A 22,525-nucleotide genomic window follows, 5' to 3' on the forward strand; every position below is an offset into this window, starting at 1 on the left:
TTAGGTCTCTTCATTCCACTGTACTGCACTGGCCACTGACTTTTCTGGACAGTTTTCTCCTTTAGGAGAAGGAGAATAATTTTTCTTTTTTATTATTACACCAAGTAGAAAGCAACTAAGAATGTGCAGTTTTGATGCCAGGTGGCTGGCCGAGCTCCCTGCCCTCTAACTGACCTCCATCCGTACACCAGGCCCACTCTGTCCGACGCAAGTGAGTGCTTCAGCAAAATCGGATCCTGCCACAGACCTTGAGCGGTCACTGGGGAGTCTGTGCCGTCAACGTTAAGTCCGGATGTCACATTTCCTCTCTGCTGACACTGAGTTCAGGCTGGGGCAAACTGCCACCTCCTGAGGCCGACGTGCAGCGCCCCTGAGTCAGCCTCCGCCATCCTCCCGACCTCCCTCCCTTCTTGTCTTCCCTGTCCTCGCGGGTGTGTGCTCTGCTGCCCCTGCCACACCAACGTTTCACCAAGGTCTGTGCTCTTGATTCCTCCCAGCAAGAGTACCAACTTTTTTTCTTTGAAGTGCATGCCATTTATGTTCTCTGCTGTTCTAGATGCTTCTCGTGGCTGTTGTCCAATGACCTTGGGGCTGTTCCTTACTCTTCAAGGTCATCTGGGCTGGAGCGTAGTCACCTCAGGGATCCTGGGTGACAGTGGGGTCCGTGCAGAGCAGGTCCATATAACAACTTAGCCCCATGGATCCTTGATGTCATCTGTGATCCCCTTTCACCCTCTTGTCTGCTCCCACTGGAACCACTCGCTGGACATCGTCACGTGTCCCGTTCCGATCACCTCCATCCCATCTCCACTTAAGACCTCCAGGCCCTGGGCCTCTCCCTTTCTGTGCAGGTGATGAGCAGCCCCCCTCGGCCATACCCGCCTTGCAGGTCCCAACCCTGGCTTCTCAGCCGTCCACCTTGCCTGCTGCTGGGACACAGCTCCTGAGATCACTGCGGATTTATGATATGCTTCCAGCTGGGGTCTCAGGAGTACTGAGCGCTGTTTTTTTCTTACCCTGGCCACCCCGCCCTTTCTGCATAGGCTGTTTTAAACCTTCTTTAATCCCTCCGGGCCCCGTGCCCACTTCCAGTGGATGACAGGGCAGAAGCAGCCACCAAGGATGCATCCTCACCTCCCCCCCACTTCTCCAGCCTGTATTTACCTCCACACACGTCCTTGACCCTTTCCCTGTTGTCTCAGAGGAAAGGTCTCCTTTTGTGACTGAGAGTAACCCCTGCTTCTACTCCAGACCTGTCCCCCAGGTTACAGGGGCGCCTCGCCGGCCATCCCCCTTCTTCTGCTCTGACTTCTGGTGCCCCCTCTCTGCACACCCCGCCCCACTGCCGTCTCTTCCTCCCATCACAGCTTCTCTAAGAACTGACTACTTTTTATCTGCAGCATCTCACTTCCCTAAATCTTCAACTGACTGGTTTTGCCCCCTCGAGTGAGGCTGGTTTCATCTGGGGCACAGGTGGTCAGCCCCTGTGCACACTGTGCAGCCTCACCCCACTTAGTGTCTCTTTTCTCAGTCGCCCTTTGTCACACCGCTTCCCCAGATCTCCACCATGCTGGCTCACCGGGTCTTTAAGCACAGTCTCTCTGAATCTGCACTCATTGTTTTTGCCATAGAATGGGTTCCTCCATAGAACCTCCAGGGTCTCTTACCTTCAGTTGCTGGTGTCACAGACCATGAGTTCCCTCGGCCAGAAACCAAGGACCCCCTCTCAGACAACTGTCCCAGCACTCAGCCTTTCCGGCCAGGAAATGAAGTGCTTGGATTGAACCCCAGAGTCGGGGTCCATGGTGGCTGTTGGTTGGACAGGCATGGCGTGCTGTCGCAGGCTCTGTGGCTGGTGTCCCATTGTCACCGGTCACCTTTGCTGTCAGCAGTTGATTGTCACTGTGCCTGTAGCTCTCAGTCCTTTGGTTACGCTTCTGATCTGCTGTGGTCTGGGAAGCCAGAGGTTGCATGAAATGATTATAAAGCCAGTAAGTTCCGATTAAGGCTTCTTGTAGAGTTAATCCTTTGGCTATTTCAGTGGCTTGGAGACCATTTTTTCCTGATCTGTGTCTGTGTTCCTAAATGGCTGACTCTTGCCCAGGACTAATTGCTAATTATTTGATGCCTTCCTATGGTCTCATTTAACATACTTCTCATGAGAAATTAAAAGTCCATGAGTAGCACCTATTTGTTCTAGATTTTCTATTTGGGGATATAATCTTTCCCCCAGCTTCAAGCTTGATTCATTCTGAGGAAACCCTCATCAGGTGAATATAATAATCACAAAATGGATGCAGGAAATTTCTTTGTGATTCTGAGACCACAAATTAATACCCATTATAATTAAAAACAAACAACATCAAATCTAAAGTAGAACGACTATTTAACTAGTTCACATTTAGTTATCTTGTACAACCTAACTGGGCACTTCTCCTTCATTAGTCACTGTAATATGGCTATTTGCATCCTGTGAAGCCTTTTTGTAACCATTAGGCATTGTACACTTGACATATAAAACATGTACATGATATGCAATGTGTATGTCCTTCAGCTTGAAGCAAAGAAAGAGAAAAAGGGGGAAAAAACCCACAGGTTATAAAAACAAAATTAGTCAGTAAAACCCATACAAATTCTGCCAATAAACCTGAGACTATCGGGGATGATGTGTGAGAGCTTCATCGCTGTAAAAACCAGGAACACCGGCGCACTCTGCAGGAAGGGTGCCCAGTCACGCTCCAGCCCTGGGGTTTTTAGATGGTGGCGTGTGGCTGCCGTCTCCTGGACCGTAGCTCCTAGGAGGTGTGCGGGATCCGAATCCCCTCATCAACACGAGGGATATTAACTGAAGTTCCTCATACAGTTGGATTCTTATCCCCTGCAAGGAATAAACCCCTGCAATGGTGGTGCTTGGTTTTGTCTGTTAGCCACACGCAAAAATCTCCAGCAGGAAATAACATACAGGAGAGTTTGGCCTCTCATCTGCTGCTACTCTCTCGTCGGGAACTCTTTCAGTTTAGGACTATGCACAGTAAACTGAACAGAGTTGTTGTCTGTTAATACCACCTATTCATTTGTTTTTATACTGTTTTTTTATTGTGAGCTAATACAGATTCACACAATTTTAAGCAAAAATACAGAGAGATCTCATGGACCCTTTATCCTCCTTTGCCCAATGGTAACATCTTGGAAAACCATCCTACACTATCACGATCAAGATAACAATGTTACCAACAGTGGCAGATACAGAACATTTCCATCACCACAAAATCTCTCCTGTTGCTCTTTGTAAGGTATATACCCTTCCTTCCTGCCCTGACAACCAATAATCTGTCCTCAGTTTTGTCATTTCAAGAATGTTAGACAAATGGAGTTATGCAATATGTAAACTTTTAGGATCTACTTTTACATTTAGCACAATTCTCTGGAGATTCATCCAGGCTATTGCATATATCAACAGTTTGCTCCTTTTTATTGCTGAGTGGTATTCCTTGGTGTGATTATGTACATTTAGTTTAACTATTCATCTCTTCAAGAACATCTGGATTGTTTTCCGTTTAGGGCTCTTAGGAATAAAGCTACGATAAGCACTTAGGCATGGGGTTTTGTGTGAATATAAGTCCTTGTTTTTCTGGGGTAAATACCTAGGAGTGCAATTGCTGAGTCATAATAGTAGTTGCATTTTTAGAGAAATCTCCAAACTATTTTCCAGAATGATTATACCATTTTTTTGCAAACAGCAGTGTATGAGTGATCCATTTTGGGTGCATCCTTGTCAGCTTTTGGTATTGTCCATATTTTTAGCCATTCTGATAGGTGTGTGCTGATATTTCATCATGATTTTAATTTGCACTTCCCCAATTATTGGCTAATGATGTTAAACACATTTTCACATGCTTACTTGTCATTTATTTATCCCTTTCAGTGAAGTGTTTCTGCGTGTCTGTGCCCATTTTCTATTGGATTATTTGATTTTTTTACTGTGAAACTTCGAGGGTTTTGTAAATGTGTGTATTCTAAATGCTAGTCCTTTGCTGGATATATGGTTTGCCAATCTTTTCTCCCAGTCTGCAGCTTGACTTTCATTCTCTTAATAAAGTTTTCAATTTGGATGAAATCCAATTCATCAATATTTCCTTTCCTGGATTTTTTTTTTGGTGTCAAGTCTGAGAACTCTTTGCTTAGCCATAGATCCTGAAGATTTTCTCCTACAAGTTCTAGAGTATTATGTTTCACCTTTAAGTTGGTGATCTATTTTGAGTTAATTTTGCAGAAGCTATGAAACCTAAGTCAAGGGTCACTTTTTTCCCTGTGGTTGGCCAGCTGCAAAAGCACCGTTTGTAGAAAAGACTAACTTCTCCCATTAAATTGTTTTTATACTTTCAAAACCACACACTGGTGTAGGTCTGATTTCTTGGCTCCACTAATCTATGTGTCTGTCCTCCTGCCAGGGCCACACAGTCCTGATGACTGTCACTTCCTAAGTCCTTCAAATCAGATAGAATGATTCCGTCCACTTTATTTAAAAATTGTTTTATTTAAAAATTTTCAAAATTGTTTTGGGTCTTCTAGTTCCTTCATCTTTCCATCCACATTTTTTTTTGGTATCATTAATATACAATCACATGAGCAACATTGTGGTTACTAGATTCCCCCCATTATCAAGTCTCCCCACTCACCCCATTACAGTCACTGTTCATCAGCGTAGTGAGACGCTGTAGAGTCACTACAGGTCATCTCCGTGTTGTACCGCCCTCCCCACACACCCCCTGCATTATGTGTGCTGATCCCGATGCCCCTCATTCCCCTTCTCCCTCCCTCCCCATCCATGCTCCCCAGTCCCTTTCTCTTGGGCAACTGTTAGTCCATTCTTGGGTTCTGTGTTTCTGCTGCTGTTTTGTTCCTTCAGTTTTTGCTTTGTTCTTATGCTCCACAGATGAGTGAAATCATTTGGTATTTGTCTTTCTCCACCTGGCTTATTTCACTGAGCATAATACCCTCTAGCTCCGTCCATGTTGTTGCAAATGGTAGGATTCGTTTTCTTCCTATGGCTGAATAATATTCCATTGTGTATATGTACCACAGCTTCTTTATCTATTCATCTGCTGATGGACACCTCCCATCTACATTTTTAAATAATCCCGTCTATATCTACCAAAAACTCCTGCTAGAATTCTAACAGAAATTTCATTAAACATAGTATCAATTTGGGGAAGATTGACACCATTTCAGTGTCCAGTGTTCTATTCCATGAACACAGCATGTGTCTCCATTTATGGATTTTCTATGTAGGCAATAATATCATCTGCCAATAAGGACAATTTTATTCCTTCCTTTTTGATCTATGTGCTTTTGTTTCCTTTTCATGTCTTATTGCTTTGGTTAGACCTTCCCATGTGATTCTGAATAAGAGTGACAAGAGCAGACATCCTTCCTTTGTTCCTGAGCTTAGAGAGACAGCAGTCTTTTGCTATTAAATATAAGGTCTATAGAATTTTTAAATGCTCTTTATCAAGTTCAGGAAGCTCCCCTTTATTCTTATTTTTCTGAGAGTTTTTATTGTGAAGGAGTGTTGACTTATGAGAAATGCCTTTTCTGCATCAATTGATATGATCATGTGATTTTTCTTCTTCAGCCTATTGATAGAATAACTGTATTAATTGATTTTCAAATATTGAGCCAGTCTTCATCCCTGCAATAAAGCCCACTTGGTCATAGTGTATAATTGTTTATATATGTCACAGCATTCAGTTTGCTAGTATTTTGTTAAGTATTCATAAGGAATATTTTTCTGTAGTTGGTTTTGTTATAATATGGTCTTTTCTGGCTTTGGTATCAAGGTAATAATAGCTTTATAAAATGACCTAGGAAGGGTTCCCTCCTCTTCTCATTTCTCAAAGAGATTCCATAGAATTGGTGTTGATTCTTTTTTATATGTTTTGTAGACTTCTCTACTGAAACCATTTCAGCCTGAACATTGCTTTTTTGTGAATTTTTAAATTATAAATTCAATGTCCTTAATAGTTATAGGGCTATTTAAATTACATATTTTATGTTGGGCAAGTGTGGTTCTTTGTGTTTTTGAAGAATTGGTTCATTTCATCTTAAATTGTTGGATGTACATGAGTAGGGTTGTTCATGTTACACCTTTGTTGTTCTTTTTGATGTCTGCAGGGTCAGTAGTGATATGCCCGGTTTCATTCCCGGTATTGACTATTTGTGTCTCCCTCCTCTTTTTCTGCCACTCTCTGTAAATGGGTTAAACATGGCCCCTGTATATTGGCCCCAATGTTGCTTTCTTCTTCACAGCAAGCTGAGACTTTAGTTCAGAGCATGCCAGCACCAAACTGAAATTCTTACACACATCCAGTTGCTTTAAATAAAGCCCAAATAAGCATATTTTCAGCCATTTAAAGACTTCCTGCTTTGCATACACTGTAAAATTTTACTCACCATCTGCTAACCTCTGATAAGACAAACACAGGAGCTATAAAGATCTCAATCTGCTTGCCTGCCAGCCTGCAGAGGGCCATCACCTGGACCTGTAGATGCCCTCCCTACTTCCCTGCTCCCCCAGAAGTTCTTTACCCTGTTCCTCTTCTGGACACCTTTTCTGGAAGACCTTCTGCTGTAAGGGACTCCCCTCTAATGCAAGCTGTCCAAGTGCCACCCAAATACAGTGTGTTATGTGCTAGGCCAGCTCATAGTCATGTCCTTTTCCTTAATTAGCCCCTAAATCCTCATCATAGTTTTGCTGGGGGTTTGTCAATTAATTGATCTTGTCAAGGAACCAACTCTTTGTTTCAATATTTTCTCTTTCTTTATGCTTTCAGTTTCATTGATTTCTACTCTCTGTTATTTCCTTCCTTCTGCTAGCTTTAAGTTTATTTTTACTCTTTTTCTAGGCTCCTAAAGGTAAGAGCTTAGGTAACTGATCAAGACTTTGCTTTTTCTAATGTATGCCTTTAGTGCTCTAGTCTGCCTCTTAGCACTGCTTTATTTGTAGCCTACGAATTTTGATAAGCTGTATTTTCTTTTCCATTCAGGTCAGTGTGTTTTTTGATTTCCCATGAGACTTCCTCTTTGAACCATGGGTCATCTAGAAGTGGATTATTTCAGAAGCACGTTGGAGTCTTTGGAGATTTTCCTATTGTCTTTATGTTCCTGATTTCTAGTTTGATTTCATTGCCGTTGAAGAACACATTCTGTGTGATTTCAGTTCCTTTAAAATTGTTGGGGTCTGCTTTGTGCCTCAGCATACGGTCTATCTTGGAATTTGTTCCATGGGCCTTGAGAAGAATGCATCCTACTCTTGCTGGGTGGAGTGTTACATAAAAGTTGACTAGATCCCATTGGTTGGCTAGCATTCTTCAGAATTCCATTTGATTTGCCTGTAATGCTTTTGCATATATCTCTTTCTGTAGCTTTTGCAGTGTTAGCTCTAGGCCTTCCATTATATACCCATAGTATCATCTACTGGTGTCATCATTTTACCAGGTAGAGTGAAGTCTAAAAACCTGACCTCCTTTACCCTCCCCCTACTTGTAATTTTCATGTTTCTTGTACTTATATTTAGGATCATATCAAACAGTGTTATCATTTTTGCTGAAACAACCAAATTTAAATTAGAAAACTCAAGAGGAGAAAAAGAAAAGCCTGTTGTATCTACAGTATATTTGTTCACTGCGTTCTTTCTTCCTGATGTTCCAAGGGTCTTGTTATCATTTCTTTTCTGTTCCGAGAGCTTCCTTTAGCCATTCTTTTAGGGTAGGTCTGTTCGTGACAAATTCTGTTAATGCTCCCCCCCAAAAAAAGTCTTGATTTTCATTTATTCTAGAAGGGGAAAATACTCACTAGATATAAGATTCTGGATTGAGAATTCTTGTCTTTCATGCTTTGAAAAAGATTGTGCCATTTCCTTGTGGCCTCTCTGGTTTCTAATGAGAAATCTGCTGTCATTTGTATTGTGTTTTTTCCCTATAGGTGAAGTATTCTTTTTCTCTGGCTACTTTCAAAATGTTTTCTTTACCTTTAGTTTTTGGCAGTTTAATTATGGTGTGTCTTGACGTGGATTTATTTGGATTTGTCCTATTCTGGATTTTTTTAGATTTTCAAATCTAGATTTATATTTCTTGCCAAATTTAGAAACTGTGTGTACTATTTGCAACCCTGCCCTCTTTTTCCTCCCTTCTGTGGTTCCAATGTTATAAATGTTAGTTGTTGTTTTTTTCTACAGTCTCAAAAGTCCATGAGACTTTATATATTTTCTATCTATTTTCTCTTTGTTGTTCAGATTGGATATTTTCTATTATTTTGTCATTCAGCTCACTGATTGTTTCTCCTGCCCCTTCCACGTCTCTGTGAAACCAATCCCCTGAGCTTTATATTTCAGTTATTGTATTTTCCAATCTGTAATTTCTATTCAGTCTTCTTTATATCTGCTGCTATATCTTACAAGACTTTCTCTTTGCTGAAGGTTCTTATCATTTGTTGAAGCATTTTTATGATGGCTGCCTTATAATCTTGGTCAGGTATTTCTGACATTTCTTTCTTCTTGGCTTTGGAGTCAATTGATTATTGTTTTCCTTTCAGTTTGAGATCTTCCTGATTCTTGGTATGATAAGGGATTTTAAACTGAAACCTAGACATATTTATGTTATGTTGTGAGGCCTTAGATCTTTTTTTTTTTGGTATCATTAATGTACAATTACATGAGCAACATTATGGTTACTAGACTCCCCCCATCATCAAGTTCCCACCACATACCCCATTACAGTCACTGTGATCAGAGTAGTAAGATGCTGTAGAATCACTACTTATCTTCTCTGTGTTGTACAGCCCTCCCCATGCCCCCCCACATTATGTCTTCTAATTGTAATGCCCCTTTTCCCCCTTGTCCCTCACTTCCCACCCACCCTCCCCAGTCCCTTGCCCTTTGGTAACTGTTAGTCTGTTCTTGGCTTCTGTGAATCTGCTGCTGCTTTGTTCCTTCAGTTTTTTTCTTTGTTCTTAAACTCCACAGATGAGTGAAATCATTTGATACTTGTCTTTCTCTGCCTGGCTTACTTCACGGGGCATAATACCCTCTAGCTCCATCCATGTGTTGCAAATGGGAGGATTTATTTTCTTCTTATGGCTGAATAGTATTCCATTGTGTATATATACCATCTCTTTATCCATTAATCTACTGATGGACACTTAGGTTGCTTCCATTTCTTGGCTATTGTAAATAGTGCTGCGATAAACATAGGGGTGCATATGTCTTTTCAAACTGGGCTGCTGCATTCTTAGGGTAAATTCCTAGAAGTGGAATTCCTGGGTCAAATGGCATTTCTGTTTTGAGATTTTTGAGAAACCTCCATACTGCTTTCCACTATGGTTGAACTAGCTTACATTCCCACTAGCAGTGTAGGAGGGTTCCCCTTTCTCCACATCCTTGCCAACATTTCTTGTTGTGACCTTAGATCTTTAAACCTTCTGTGTAACTGGTTTCTAACTCTTGGGCACTGCCTCTTTTTCTCCAGATGGAGGTAGAAGTCCAGGTTCCCTGCTCAGCTCCCACCAACAGCTTGGTGGAGGGAGTGTTCCGTGTTACTGCTAAGTGGCGTGAGAGCTCCAGTGTCCCCCACCCCACCACCGTCTGCACTAACGTTGTCATGGGGCATGGGACAGCTCATAACTAGCGAGCAGGAATCGGGGACAGAAGGAGCCAGGGCAAGGGCTACTTGGTGTAGGTCTGGAAAGGGAGTGTGGAGGTGATACTGTCAAAGGCACAAGCAAGGGAACCAGGAATACTGAGCAGGGCCTTCTGGGCCACAGAACAAGTCTTTCATGAGGGTTAGTGGTGGGTTAGGATCAAAATATGAGGGATGGGAGAGGGAGTTGGTGCTCTAAAGCTTCTAGGCTGAGCTGCACTAAAGTTCTTTGCTAACAGAAAAAGCAAAGGATCAAAATATGAGGGATGGGAGAGGGAGTTGGTGCTCTACAGCTTCTAGGCTGAGCTGCACTAAAGTTCTTTGCTAACAGAAAAAGCAAAATGAATCACGAAGGCAGCGCGGGGCTGCTGATGCTGTATCATGCTGATTAACAAATTCCATTCTGGAAGTCCTGTATTTCCATTTTATGGAAAATATTACCCCAAGCTAAGGAGAAACAGAGAGCTGTCTCCACATTGAATGAAACAAACTACACACTTGGAATCCTGACCCAGACTTGGCTTATGGCCTTTCCCACAACTTTGAGATGAGGAAATTGAAGCCAGACAGTGGAGATCTGCACAGGTGGGGACTCACACCTGTTGCACAAAGAAGTGGGCCTCCCAGTCTTACTACACTGATGGACAGTGACTGCATCGGGGTATGGGTGGGGACTTGATAATATGGGTAAATGTAGTAACCACATTGTTTTTTCATGTGAAACCTTCATAAGAGTATATATCAATAATACCTTAATAAAAATTTAAAAAAAGTGGGCCTCCCAAAGCCTGAAGTCTACCAGGGTTTCCTTTTGTACAGAAAACACTTGAAATTTCTAAGCTGTTTTTACTCACCACTGCTATCATGTTTCTTTGAATAGAGGCTAGCAAAAAGATTTCATTCATTGCAAAAGTAGTTCTCGGACACTGCAGATCAAAGATGTTCTACATGGAGGGTCAGCCTATTTTCAGAAATGTTTTTATTACTTGTTGGCAATGATGAACATAAGCGTGGCATCCAGCATCAGTTCCATCCTATTTAGAGATAACTGGAAATAAATATAGGGAACTGAGCGTATTTATGTCGATGTGGAACTGTGGATACGACTGGTTGTATTAGCGACGTGAAAAGCAGCTTCCTTATTTCATGGTTAGGCATCTGGGACTTGGAGCTCAGTAACATGTGTCAAGTCATCCAGCTCAAAAATGATGTAGCCAGTGTTCTAGTACAAGTCGGTTTGAATCCAAGTAAGGCAAAAGAGAATGAAAGAAGTAGATAATCTTAAAAGCACAGAAGAACAATGGGTTTGTGAAACAGGATCTGATAACCAACCTCTTAATGATAATCAACAAATTGTGAATATTTTGTTGATAACCTTTTTGAGGAAGCTCAGAAAGTTGGTGCCAAATGCTTATCTCCCACTGAACAGAAGAAACAGGTAAATGTAAGTATAAAATTATGGAAAAATGGATTCACAGTCAACGATGATTTCAGAAGTTCTTCTGATTGTGCAAGTCAGCAATTTCTTAACTCCCTCAAAAAAGGGGAATTACCTTTAGAGTTACAGAGAATTTTTGATAAAGAGGAGGTTGATGTTAAAGTCGAAGACAAGATAAATGAACTGTGTATGTCAACCAAGCCTGTGTTTCAGCCCTTCTCAGGACAGGGTCACAGACTGGGAAGTGCAACACCAAAAATTGTCTTTAAACCAAGGAGTACTGAAGTTGAGAATAAAAATAATTGGTCTACTGTCCAGCTAAACAACCTGGAACCCATCACTAACATACAGATCTGATTAGCCAAAGGGAAAAGGATTGTCCAGAAATTTAACATTTCTCATAGGATAAGCCACATCAAAGACTTCATCGAAAAATACCAAGGATCTCAAAGAAGTCCTCCCTTTTCCCTGGCAACAGCTCTTCCTTTTCTCAGATTGCTAGATGAAACACTCACACTGGAAGAAGCAGATTTACAGAACGCTGTGATCATTCAGAGACTCCAAAGAAATGCTAGACCTTTTAGAGAATTTTCATAAACATTGATTTCTGATGCACTAAGTAGAGAGCTTGCAGAGAAATAAATGCTGGATGTAAGTGGAAATGCAAACCCAAATGGGAGAAAAGAAAAGTCAGGTTCATTGGACTTTTTGTTGGAGTACTAATTTAACTCTCTACTGATGCGAAGATTTTTAGATAAATACAAGTTAAGAAAGTATGACTGGAAAGTATATTGAAAGCCCTCTTTCCAAAAAGCTACTCATAAAGGAAAACATACGTAATTTCAAATACCAGTTATTCAACATAAGACATGTTTAATAGCTATGTCATTTAGAATCTTAATATGGTATAAATTAGCAAATGTGTTCACAGCATCATTCCCAGACAGCAGTGATTTATTTAAATGTTAGCTATCTAGGATTTTTAGATAGCAATACACACAAAAAATATATATACAACAGGTTATAAACATCAATATAATTATTTTTATACTTGAGATACAATCGAATGGCTGGAAGGGACTGCTTTCACCATAGCTATGCCTAAACTTCAAAATGTTCTCAATTTGCCTTCTTTAATGGCAAGATATACTCAATTATTAATTTGGCAACAGTATCTGAGATGTATTTTTAAGAATAAAATGAAGGATAAAATTGTTTAGCTTAGTATAATGTCAATATTGATCTGCCTACTCACATTTCTGTATTTTTGAAAAGTGTAATTTTTTAAAAAATTATTTTCTGTCTGGGAATCCTACTTTGTTCCCTATCTTACTTTCTTTTGCAAATTAGGGATTTGTTCTTCTTTGACATTTGGAGTAAGCCACTCATGTGCCACCACTCAGATTCTTATGCTTGTGTTGTCACATTGATAATTAATATTTTTAAATGTGTCATGTAAAGTATGGTTTTCTATTCAATGCATCAGAGTCAACCCATGCATGTATTAAAGGATTATTCACATTCTGATGTACCCAAGGAAAACATGCTTTTTTTAATTCATTTTATTATCATCAATCTACAATTACATGAAGAACATTATGGTTACTAGACTCCCCCCTTTACCAAGTCACCCCCACCACAAACCCCATTACAGTCACTGTCCATCAGCAAAACATGCTTTTTATCTTAGACTTTTAACTAAAACCTGTTAGACTTCAGTAATTCACTATCAGATTAAATCCCTGTTGCCTAAAAATAAGCTTTTTTTTTTAAGTAATTATATTTAAAATAAAATACACATTGATTGTGTCAAAGAATTAAGTAGCCATGCCTATCAGCAGTAATGTTCATAGGCACTAGATGTCTTTTGGAAAGAGCAGTTCTCAATCTTTTTGGTCTCAAGATCTTTTATGTGGTTTGTATATATTATGTTAAAAGTTGTAAAATATTTATTCATTTAATAAACACTTGATAATATAAACATTATGAAAAATGTCTATTTTCTAAAACAAAAAGATTGTGAGAAAAGTGGAAAATTGTGTTCCATTTTTTGTAAATGTCTTTACTGTCAGAATTAAAGAAGACAGATGGAGTCTTGTATCGCCTGTACATTCAGTCTGTCATGGTATCTATCACACATGTAGCCTCTGGTAAATGCTACTGTATGCTCATGAGGAAATGAAAACAAAAAAAGTAAATAACATCTTAGTATGATTATGAAAATAGTCTTGACTTTGCAAACCCCTTAAAAGAGCCATTCTTATAAAGTAGTGATTTGCAGTGATTTTCAAGCCCTAGTGTAAGAATTACTTGGGAGATTTTCAGAATGACTGTTCTGGCCACATTTTGATTCAGTGTATCTGGGGTGGATCCCAGATCTCTGCATTTTTTATCTCAACTGATTCCTGCGTATATAACCAGTCTTAATTAAGTAAATCGTGCAATAAGCTTCCACCCTAAGAAACTAAAAGTTGCATGCTTCACTATGGACAGTGGAAGGCTGTACACTGAAATGGACCCTTAATTTTTATCCTTGTATAAGGTTATAAATTTTATCCTTGTATAAGAGTTTGTTCTTAAGCTGCACCCCTTTAACTCTGAATTATTTATAACATAAACCAGTATTATACCTTTAAGCACAGCTGAAGGCTGGAACCCTTAAATGAGGTTTTTATTAAAGGCTCAGGAATAACAGAAGGAAATACATCACTAGATGATCTAGCTTATAAAAATCTTTTGAGGTCTAGTTTAAGAATATTTACGTGGTAGAAGGCCATCTTTTAATTACGAAAAGCAGGAAGACAGGAGAGCCTTATCCTTTAGTCATTTCTTCTCAAAAATGAACAGATATATATTAGAAAATATTTATTGTCAGTAATGTTTACAGCTATGATAGTCTAGTGAAACAAAATAGCATTCTTAAAAAAAATGGGATGGTAAAATCAACTTCTCTTTCAGATAATACAGTAACAACTGGTTGTTTCAAGAATCTAAGAAAATGTTTCTTAAAATATAGGCCTTTCATGAAGCATTTTACCATTTTAATTTGCATATAGTCAATATGTGATTCTCCATATATTTCTATAAAGGGGACTCTCATTGGAAGTGTTCTACTTTTACCTACAGAAACATCTCCTTTGTGGATTTTGCAGTTTATATTATGTAACCAGAAGACATATTGGAGGTTTTCTCATGTGTTCATTTAGAAAACGCGCAGTAAGAAGTTCCTATAGAGAAGGACCTGTCATCAGCAATAACTTCATTTTGTAGCAGTGAAAATTTTCATTAATGTGAATAATCTCAGAGGTTTTCTAATGGGAATCATCCACTAAAGCTTTTTACCTGAAAATTTAATAATTGTAAAGTGTGAAATACTTAAAATATGTTGACTTTAGAAAACATGGTTTTGGCAAGGGAAGGCAAACTTGAAAATAAGCTTCTTCGGTGGAACAGTTTAACCTATGTAGTTGTTTTTATAACTGTCATCAATCAGTTGAAAGTCATTGTTAAGGCTGACAAACAGAAGGACAATTTTAATTTTACAGATTCTAATTTAACGGTTAAATTACTATGCATTATCCAGGTAATAAAAGTGATCTTACTTCTTTTATACACTTTTCTCATTCAGAGTAATTTTCATTACATTTCATTGTGTTGAAAAATGGTATGTATGCATCTATTTCAGTGCCTTAAAGTATTTTGAGAGCTTTTACTAATGGCTAACTGTTGTCTTAAGGATGAAATACTACTATTCATTGAAAGGATCTGTCAAAGAATTTATACTTGTTTGTTATAAAATATAGGATGCATTTGTCTTTTATTTGGCCAAGTCATTCAGTTTGAGACCAACAAACATTAGGTGCCTTCTGTTTGCCAGGTATTATTACCAATGTTACTGTCATTTAATATACAGAAGTGTTAAAATACAATATTTTAATACTAACTCAATGGTTGTGATTATATTTTGACAATCCTTTGTGTCCTGAATTGAATTAACATAAAGACTGTTTGGTAGGGTTTGCTCTCTGTTCTTTCAAAGTACAAACCATTTAATTAAAAAATTGTTCATTATATATTAAATAAAACTGGCTTATTTGGGAGACTAAAAAAAAAAAAAAAAAGTAGTTCTCAGACTTTCTGTATCAAAGGAAATTATCCCCAGAGTACAGTTTGAAAAACCACTGAAGTAGTACTTGAGCTAAATACCAAAAAGGTGAGAGGGTATGTCAGCATATTTATTGTTGTTTGCAAAGAATATTCACTGACCTCTTTTTTTCTAAGTTATGTAAGATTTCATTAAATTTTATTATTGAAGTCTAAGAATAAATTTATAGCACCTGTTTTAAAGTTACTTTTCATAGTCTCTTTTTGTTTTCCAGATTTTTTGTTTAAGTTCTTGGTCATTGGAAATGCGGGGACTGGCAAGTCTTGCTTGCTTCACCAATTCATCGAAAAAAAATGTAAGTGAGGTCACGTGGCCAGCATTTCAGGCATGTCTTCTGAGGGTGTTCCCTTGCTCAGACTTGTCTACAGCAAAACTTTTAATATTTTTTCCAGGAAAAAAGTTGTAGTTTAAAATTATTTTTATATAACATTAAAATGTATGGAAATAACTTTTAGTAGCATGATTGAGTTTTAATTAAGTTAGCATCTCAGTTTCATAATGGTTCATTGTTCAGCATTTAGTGCATCATTCTGTCCATTTTCCACCTGCTGAAACACAGGCAAACTTCACATACATTGTGGATTTGGGTCCCGACCACCGCAGTGAAAATTGCAATAAAGCAAGTGAAGTGAATGTTTTGGTTTCCCAGTGCATACAAAAGTTATGTTTACACTATACCACAGTCTGTTAAGTGTGCAATAGCATTATGTCTAACAAAAATGTACATACTTTAATGAAAATAACTTTATCGCTAAAAAATGCTAAGCGTCACCTGAGCTTTCAGGAGTTGTAATCGCTGATCACAGATTGCCGTAACAAATAGAATAATAATGAAAAAGCTTGAAACAGTGCAAGAATTGGCAAAATGAGACATAAAGGGAGCAAATGCTGTCGGAAAAATGGTCTTGGTAGACTTGCTTGATGCAGCGTCGCCACAAACCTTCAACTTGTAAAAAATAAAACACAATAAAAAAAATACAACACAATAAAGGGAGGTAGGCCTGTGCAATAGGATGATGTGGAAGTCAGCAGAGGAATTCCATTTCCAGTCAGGAAGCATCTTGAGAAGCAAGCCCCCATTGTCTATTTTGGATAAAATAATATTTGGTCTTTAGTGGCCTTGTATTGCGATGAGACAGCTGTTTAATCCTAAATTACAGGTAAAGGGACATCGGTTCAGAGGAGCTAGTATGCACTCGCGGGGTCACCACCTAGTAACTGGGTAGACTCAAGCCAGGCCTTCTGAACCCATTTTTGCACTGGTTTGGTAAAACTGAATTTTTTATTCCAAATATTATAAAAGACTGTAGGTCTGAAGGACCCTTAAAATAAACAGTGTTTCTGTAATAATGGAAAGAATGGCAGAGAATGACACGTCTGTTTAGTGGCAGTTGAGTGAAGGTATGAGAACAGAATCAATTTCATTTCATGAAGCACATCTTAAGCAGGTATGCCTGAGACACCTTAGGTGGTGGATAAAATGGAAAGAGCATAGGATGTCTTGGCAAAGAGCTTTGAAGAAGAATAAAGTGCCAGAAGCATATTCGGCTACTCCCATTTTCACCAACCAAGAGCTTGCTGGAACCTGTGTTCAGTGATAAGGCCCCGGCGCGGCTTAGCTTCAGAACCGATCCCCTATGCATTTAACAGGCATGCATCCCCTGGGCGGCCCGGGCTTCTTTACACGTTGCCAAGACTTTGCACTGAGTGTCCCAGAAAAAAATGCCCAGAGGACACGCAGCCAAGTCCCCAGCTTGTGGGATCAGCCTCCCCCGTGGTGCCCTCTGCTCTGGCGGCCCTCCCTCTAGCTCCTCACGATGGCCCTTGTGTGCCCTTGACGGTCTGCACCATCTGCAGTCCTGAGGGGGAAGTATTCCCCTTATTTCTCTTATGCTTGGGTACCCTTGGCCTTGAGCTACACCCCTTGAAGGCTTTTATTCCGAGTTTTGCCCAGTAGCATGATTCTAGCTGCATGCACACTGTCCGAGCATGAGACAGGTTGGTAGAGTCAGTATTAGCCTTTCATTCCCCCACACTCAGGAAACAGTAAACACACCTGTCAGGTGGCCTCCCTCATTTCTCATGCAGTTACATCCTGTCCTGCGGTTGTAAAAGACAGACTAGTCAATGGACTGCAGAACCTTATTGTCTGACTTTCACTTCTCCTTTCACCATCACAGAAATTTTCTTTGTCAGACAGCTTATTCCAGGTGGGTTTAGCCAAGCACTTACTGTGCCCACCTCTCCGTGCATTTAAACAGATAGTATCGATTTCTCTTATGCCATACAACACTAACATTCATAAAAACTCAGCAGCTTAACTACACATACTGTTTTTGTTTTGTGGATTTGTTGGTTTGCTTTAGTTTGGGGTTTTTTTACTCTCTTTTTCCTTTTCCTTTTCCCTTAATCTTTGGTGTCCACCGGGTTTCTTTTTTGGGCTATATTTTTTCCTTCCCTTTACTTGGTTTCTTTAGAATATTTATCCATTCAAACATTGCCTCATTGCCCCTGAGTCACCAACCTGTTCCTAGGCGCTAAGCCCCACAAGGCGACACCCTGGGATTTCCTGCAGTTACCCTTGACGAGCACCTTGACTGCAGATGGGGTGCACAGGCTTCTCATGCAGTGTTGCCCCCTCCAGCCTAGGCTCTAAATTGTGTGGTTTGTTTTAGGGGTTTTGAGAAAAAGCTTTATTGTCTCTAAGAACAGGAGCTGTGAGTGTCCTGTTTAAGACAGGGAACGCTTCTTATCGCCTGTCTGTTGGAAACATGAGTGGCTGAAGTGGATTACATTTTCCATTGATTTTACCCTTGACTTTACTGTTATTTGTTTAAATCTATAAACATTTCTTTAATGTCCTACAATTAAATTATCTTGTTCTTTTCCTTTTTTCAGTCAAAGATGACTCGAATCATACAATAGGAGTGGAATTTGGCTCAAAGATAATAAATGTTGGTGGTAAATATGTAAAGTTACAGATATGGGATACAGCTGGCCAAGAGCGATTCAGGTAGCTTTTTCTCTCACTTAATAAAACTATTTAAAAATTGAATTTGAGATAATCAATTATATTCTCTTAATATATATAAAGTTCCCTCCTCACTGCACAGATTTCAGAAACGTCACATCTGGGAGCCATAGGCAACCTGAAAGTCAATTTTTCCTGACTTTTTACTAAGGAGTACATTGGAATCCCTACGGAGTGAATGCGTCCTAACTTAGAGGCTGACTTATTCTTTGGGACTAGTGAGCACATGAGCGGGACGTGGTATTCATACTCTGCAGTATACTTTTAGATTAAAATCAAGGCAAAATAATAACACGGACAATTTTTCTATTTCACTTTTAAAGGAGAATTTTTTTGAAACCTCTTTTGGGGTTTTGTCTTGTTTTACGTTAACTAGAGCATGTTCTGATGGTTGATAAACATTGCACAAAAATTCTGTCTTCCACACTTTTGTTACACTACAATCGTCGTTGGGAATGATGACCCCAGGTCACTGCAGAAAGGTTACATGTTTAATATTCTCTAACTGCTGAAACCAAAAGGTTAATATTTTAGTTGTATTTCTTTAACAGATAATACAAAGTCAAAATAGAACAGCTACTCATTTTCAAAATTCAGTTAAATAAAACTCACTCCCACTGCAAGCATTTCCCTTAACTGAAGTCAGGTTTACATTATATCTTAAATGCTAGATAACTGTTTGCTTCAAAAATATAATAACCGTTTTTAATCTTGGTCATCCTTCGGAAAGCACTGGCACATCAAGCATGGCGGATTCCATTCAGACTCTGCGTCCGCTCACCCGCAGCCTGCACTGGAGTGACTGGAAATAACTGAGGTGGCATCAACTCAAAAAGACCCAGAACAGGAGAGGGTGGACTTATGATAAAGAAATTGCAAGAAAATTGTAAAGACAGGAAGTGGATGGCCTTGTAGCTGATTTAAAGCAGAGGGGGCCCTGTTGTCAGTGACGGTGGAACGCCAATGAGCAAGAAACCACTTCTTGCTGCTGAAACCAGAAAAGGCCAGGATTTGGAAGCATCAGGTTCTGCAGGAGGGTGTGCACGCAGGTGTGCGCACCCACAGGGTGAGAGGTTCAGTGTCTGGGTTGAAGCAGGGTCAGACCCAAGGCCGCAAGGCCGAGCAGAGGGCAGAGTGAGGTGGGACTGCAGAGAGGGAATTCAAGGAGGGTCTGCAGACCCTAACCCACTTCCCCCCAACACCCCCCTAGTCGCCAGCAGCCAGGTGTGTACATCTCAGGCAGGAGAGATGATCCTGCAGAAAGATGAACAGCCCCAATGAAAAGGCCTAAAGATACTAATATTTGGTTTTCCCTAAAATCACCTGATCTCTGGCCAGCCATTTCAGTGAAGCCTCCAGCTCACCCATAAAAAGCTTCTCTTGGAAGACTATTTCATTCCTTGCTCTTGAGTGTAAATAATAACCAAGGATCACCAGACATTGGAAGAAAGTTTCTAATATAAAACAGAGCCCAAGATAAAGAAAATAGGACCTTCCAGGGTCTAGGATAAAAACACTGAAAGCTCAGCATCCTCAGAAATCAGAGCCGAGGTTGCATGTAGGTAGTGAGAAACAAAATGATATTTTTAAAAAGAGCCATCAAAATAATAGAGGAGTGATCTTCCAGAAGGTTGAACAAGAAACTTGAGATAAGAAGACAAAGAATCGTACAGAATTAGCCCAGGAGGTCCAGTGCCTGACTGGCAGGTGTTTCAAAAGAAAGAAGAGCAGAGGAGACCAAGAAGACCTTCACCAGAGGAATGCTATTCCAGATGTTTTGGCCCACTTTATGCCAAATACACGAGAGGGAAAATCCAGACCAGAGCATGCCATGTGAAACTGTCTCTAAGCACAAGGACTGCAGTGAAGATATATAAATATTCCAGGAGGAAAAACAGTCACATATAAAGGATTAGGATTGGGAATTGCACTGCACCATTCAAGAGCAGCATGTGGGAGTGAGAAGGCAGAGGAGCATTGCCTTCAAAACCCAGCGTAAGAAATGCTTTCCAACCTGAAATTCGGCTTAGCCAAACTACCGATTAAGTGTGAGAGTGAAGTCAGAATACCTTCAGATAATGCAAGAATGAGGGAAAGTAAAGGTTGCTTTTCACATACTCCTTCTGAGAAATTTCAGGAGGATACAGCACACCAAGCGAGTAACCCCAGGAAGGGAAAGGGGAAGTTGAGCCACAGGGAACCAGCCCCTGGGAACAGCAAGGAGATGCCCCGTGGAAGTCATCACACAGCGGTGGAGAATGAGGAGTGGAGGGGAGGAGGGACATAAGTGAGGGAAAGGTTCACCAGAGCAGAAACCTCTAAAATGAATAATTCAGATAGTTTCAGGAGCCTTTTATAGAAAAACAGAAGCAAATCCCAAAGGAATGAGACTGTGATGTCCGTGACTGTAAGGACGCTTGTATTTTTGGCTGCCTTCTCCAGAGCCCAGCGTGGTGTCCAGCCCACAGGTGTTGGACAGGAGTAGTTCTGATGACTTACCAATCCCAGAAAACATCTGACCCCGACGGAGAGCAGCTGCCACGAGGGTTAGGGTCACAGGGAGAGCGAGGCAGGAGACAGCAGTGCCTCATTTCCAGCCTTTGAGCAAGATTTAATGTAACATCATGTACATGCATTACTTTGGTTTAAATAACTTCGAGAAAAAAAATACCTCAAAATTTTTTTCTTAAATGTTTACATTTGTGTACTTTAATAGTTTATTCTAAGTAGCCTAGTCATAAATACTGTGTTACAAAATAAATTTTCAAATAAATGAGGAAGCCAATTGATGTAAGTTAAGTTCTCTTGAGGAGTGCTCCAAGATGCCTCTTCCGTGGAAACAAGGTGCCCACTGAAGCACACAGAGGAAAGAACTGCCTCTCGGTGTGTAGGAAAGAGGGCCCCCCACGGGCCGAGAGGGTCCTTGGGAAGAGCCGGCTGCTGGTCCTCCATCTTGCTCCATCCACCGAAGAGACAAAGCAGAAGCGGGCAGTGACGTACCTGCCTTTGGAGTCTGAGTTAAAAAGAAAATGTAAAAATAGCTGCCCTTTTGAAAGTATCAAAGTCACAATGAGTCATTTGTTTGCTTCTTACAAATTCCCAAGTTTTCTTTTTTCCCCAAAGGTGGGCACTGTTCATCCCTGCAGTGCCTGGTGTCTGACGCCAAGTGAGTGGGGCTTCTCCACGCCAGTTCTCCAGGCCTCGCTCACCAACCATGTGCCCATCCCTTGGATTCAGCTCTTACCCTCTCTGGAGTGGGTGTGAGATTCATAGGTGAAGGGCTCATTCCCACGAGCCTACACCCACTTCAGACGCCAGCCACAAATGGGGTGCCCAGGCCACCATCTGTTCTGCCCAGCAGACTACGACTTTGGCGGTTCCTGCACCCCCTCCCTTGAGCTCAGTGATTGACTAAGACAGTTCCCAGAACTCAGGAGAGGACTGTACTCCCTGGAGCCGGTGTGAACATGAAGGCAGAGCCCGGAGCCCCCCGAAGGAATCGCTGCACACGTGAGGGGACTGAGCAGAGCCCCTGAGCCGCCCGCTCTGGCACGCCACCCTCCCAGCCCCTCAGCACCTGGGGACTCACCCTCACACACCCAGAGGGCCTCTGGACCAGGCGCTAGGGTCCTCATGGGGGTCCCAGGACATGGGCGTGACTCAGGCACTGACCCACTGGGACGGAAGGCAGGCCGTTAGGCCTTCCTGAGTCTAGAGAATGGACCGAGGGCACAGGTGGCGGTGGGGACGCCCACCGTGGGCAACTGTGGGCGCCTAGCCAGAGACGTGGTTTGGACCAGGAGGGTGCTAGTGAAGGGAAGCCACGCGCAGAACAGGAAATGCCATCAGAGAGGCGAGAGGAGGGGCAGAGGATGGACACAGGGGTTTCTGCTGCAGAAGGCATGGTGGCGGCCGCATCCCCACCCCGGCCTGCAAGGGCCTGGAGGACGGGAACAGAGCCCCGTCTGGCAGATGCTCCCTAGGCCGCTGGGGCAGCAGCTGGATATTGCAACCATCTGAGCTGAAGACTGAAGTTGAGTGGCGTGTTACCGAAGGGAACCCGGGCCCAGTGGTGCCCGAATGACCAGGAGCTGGGGGAGAAGCGGCGGCAGAAAGGGTAGTGGGGAGCGGGGTTGCACAAGCGGGGGAGGAGGGCGTCGGGGGAGCAGGACTGGGTGGAGGGGTGCGCCTGAGAA

The 22,525-nt window shown here is 41.2% G+C and overlaps 1 protein-coding gene and 1 pseudogene across 7 annotated transcripts in view; both read left to right on the plus strand.

Annotated features, from left to right (window-relative positions):
- Positions 1–22,525, plus strand: part of RAB4A (RAB4A, member RAS oncogene family) — a 98,842-nt gene that overhangs the window by 15,499 nt on the left and 60,818 nt on the right. For all 7 annotated transcript variants that reach the window (XM_073219966.1, XM_073219967.1, XM_073219964.1 and 4 more), the window contains exons 2-3: positions 15,513–15,593; positions 18,197–18,311. In XM_073219966.1, coding sequence (XP_073076067.1) covers positions 15,513–15,593; positions 18,197–18,311 — 196 coding nt within the window. The remainder of the gene's footprint in view (positions 1–15,512; positions 15,594–18,196; positions 18,312–22,525) is intronic.
- LOC140845547 (UBX domain-containing protein 2A pseudogene) lies at positions 53–15,503 on the plus strand (annotated as a pseudogene).

Source organism: Manis javanica, chromosome 13 (assembly GCF_040802235.1).
Source record: "Manis javanica isolate MJ-LG chromosome 13, MJ_LKY, whole genome shotgun sequence".
In the NCBI taxonomy this organism is placed as follows: Eukaryota; Metazoa; Chordata; class Mammalia; order Pholidota; family Manidae; genus Manis; species Manis javanica.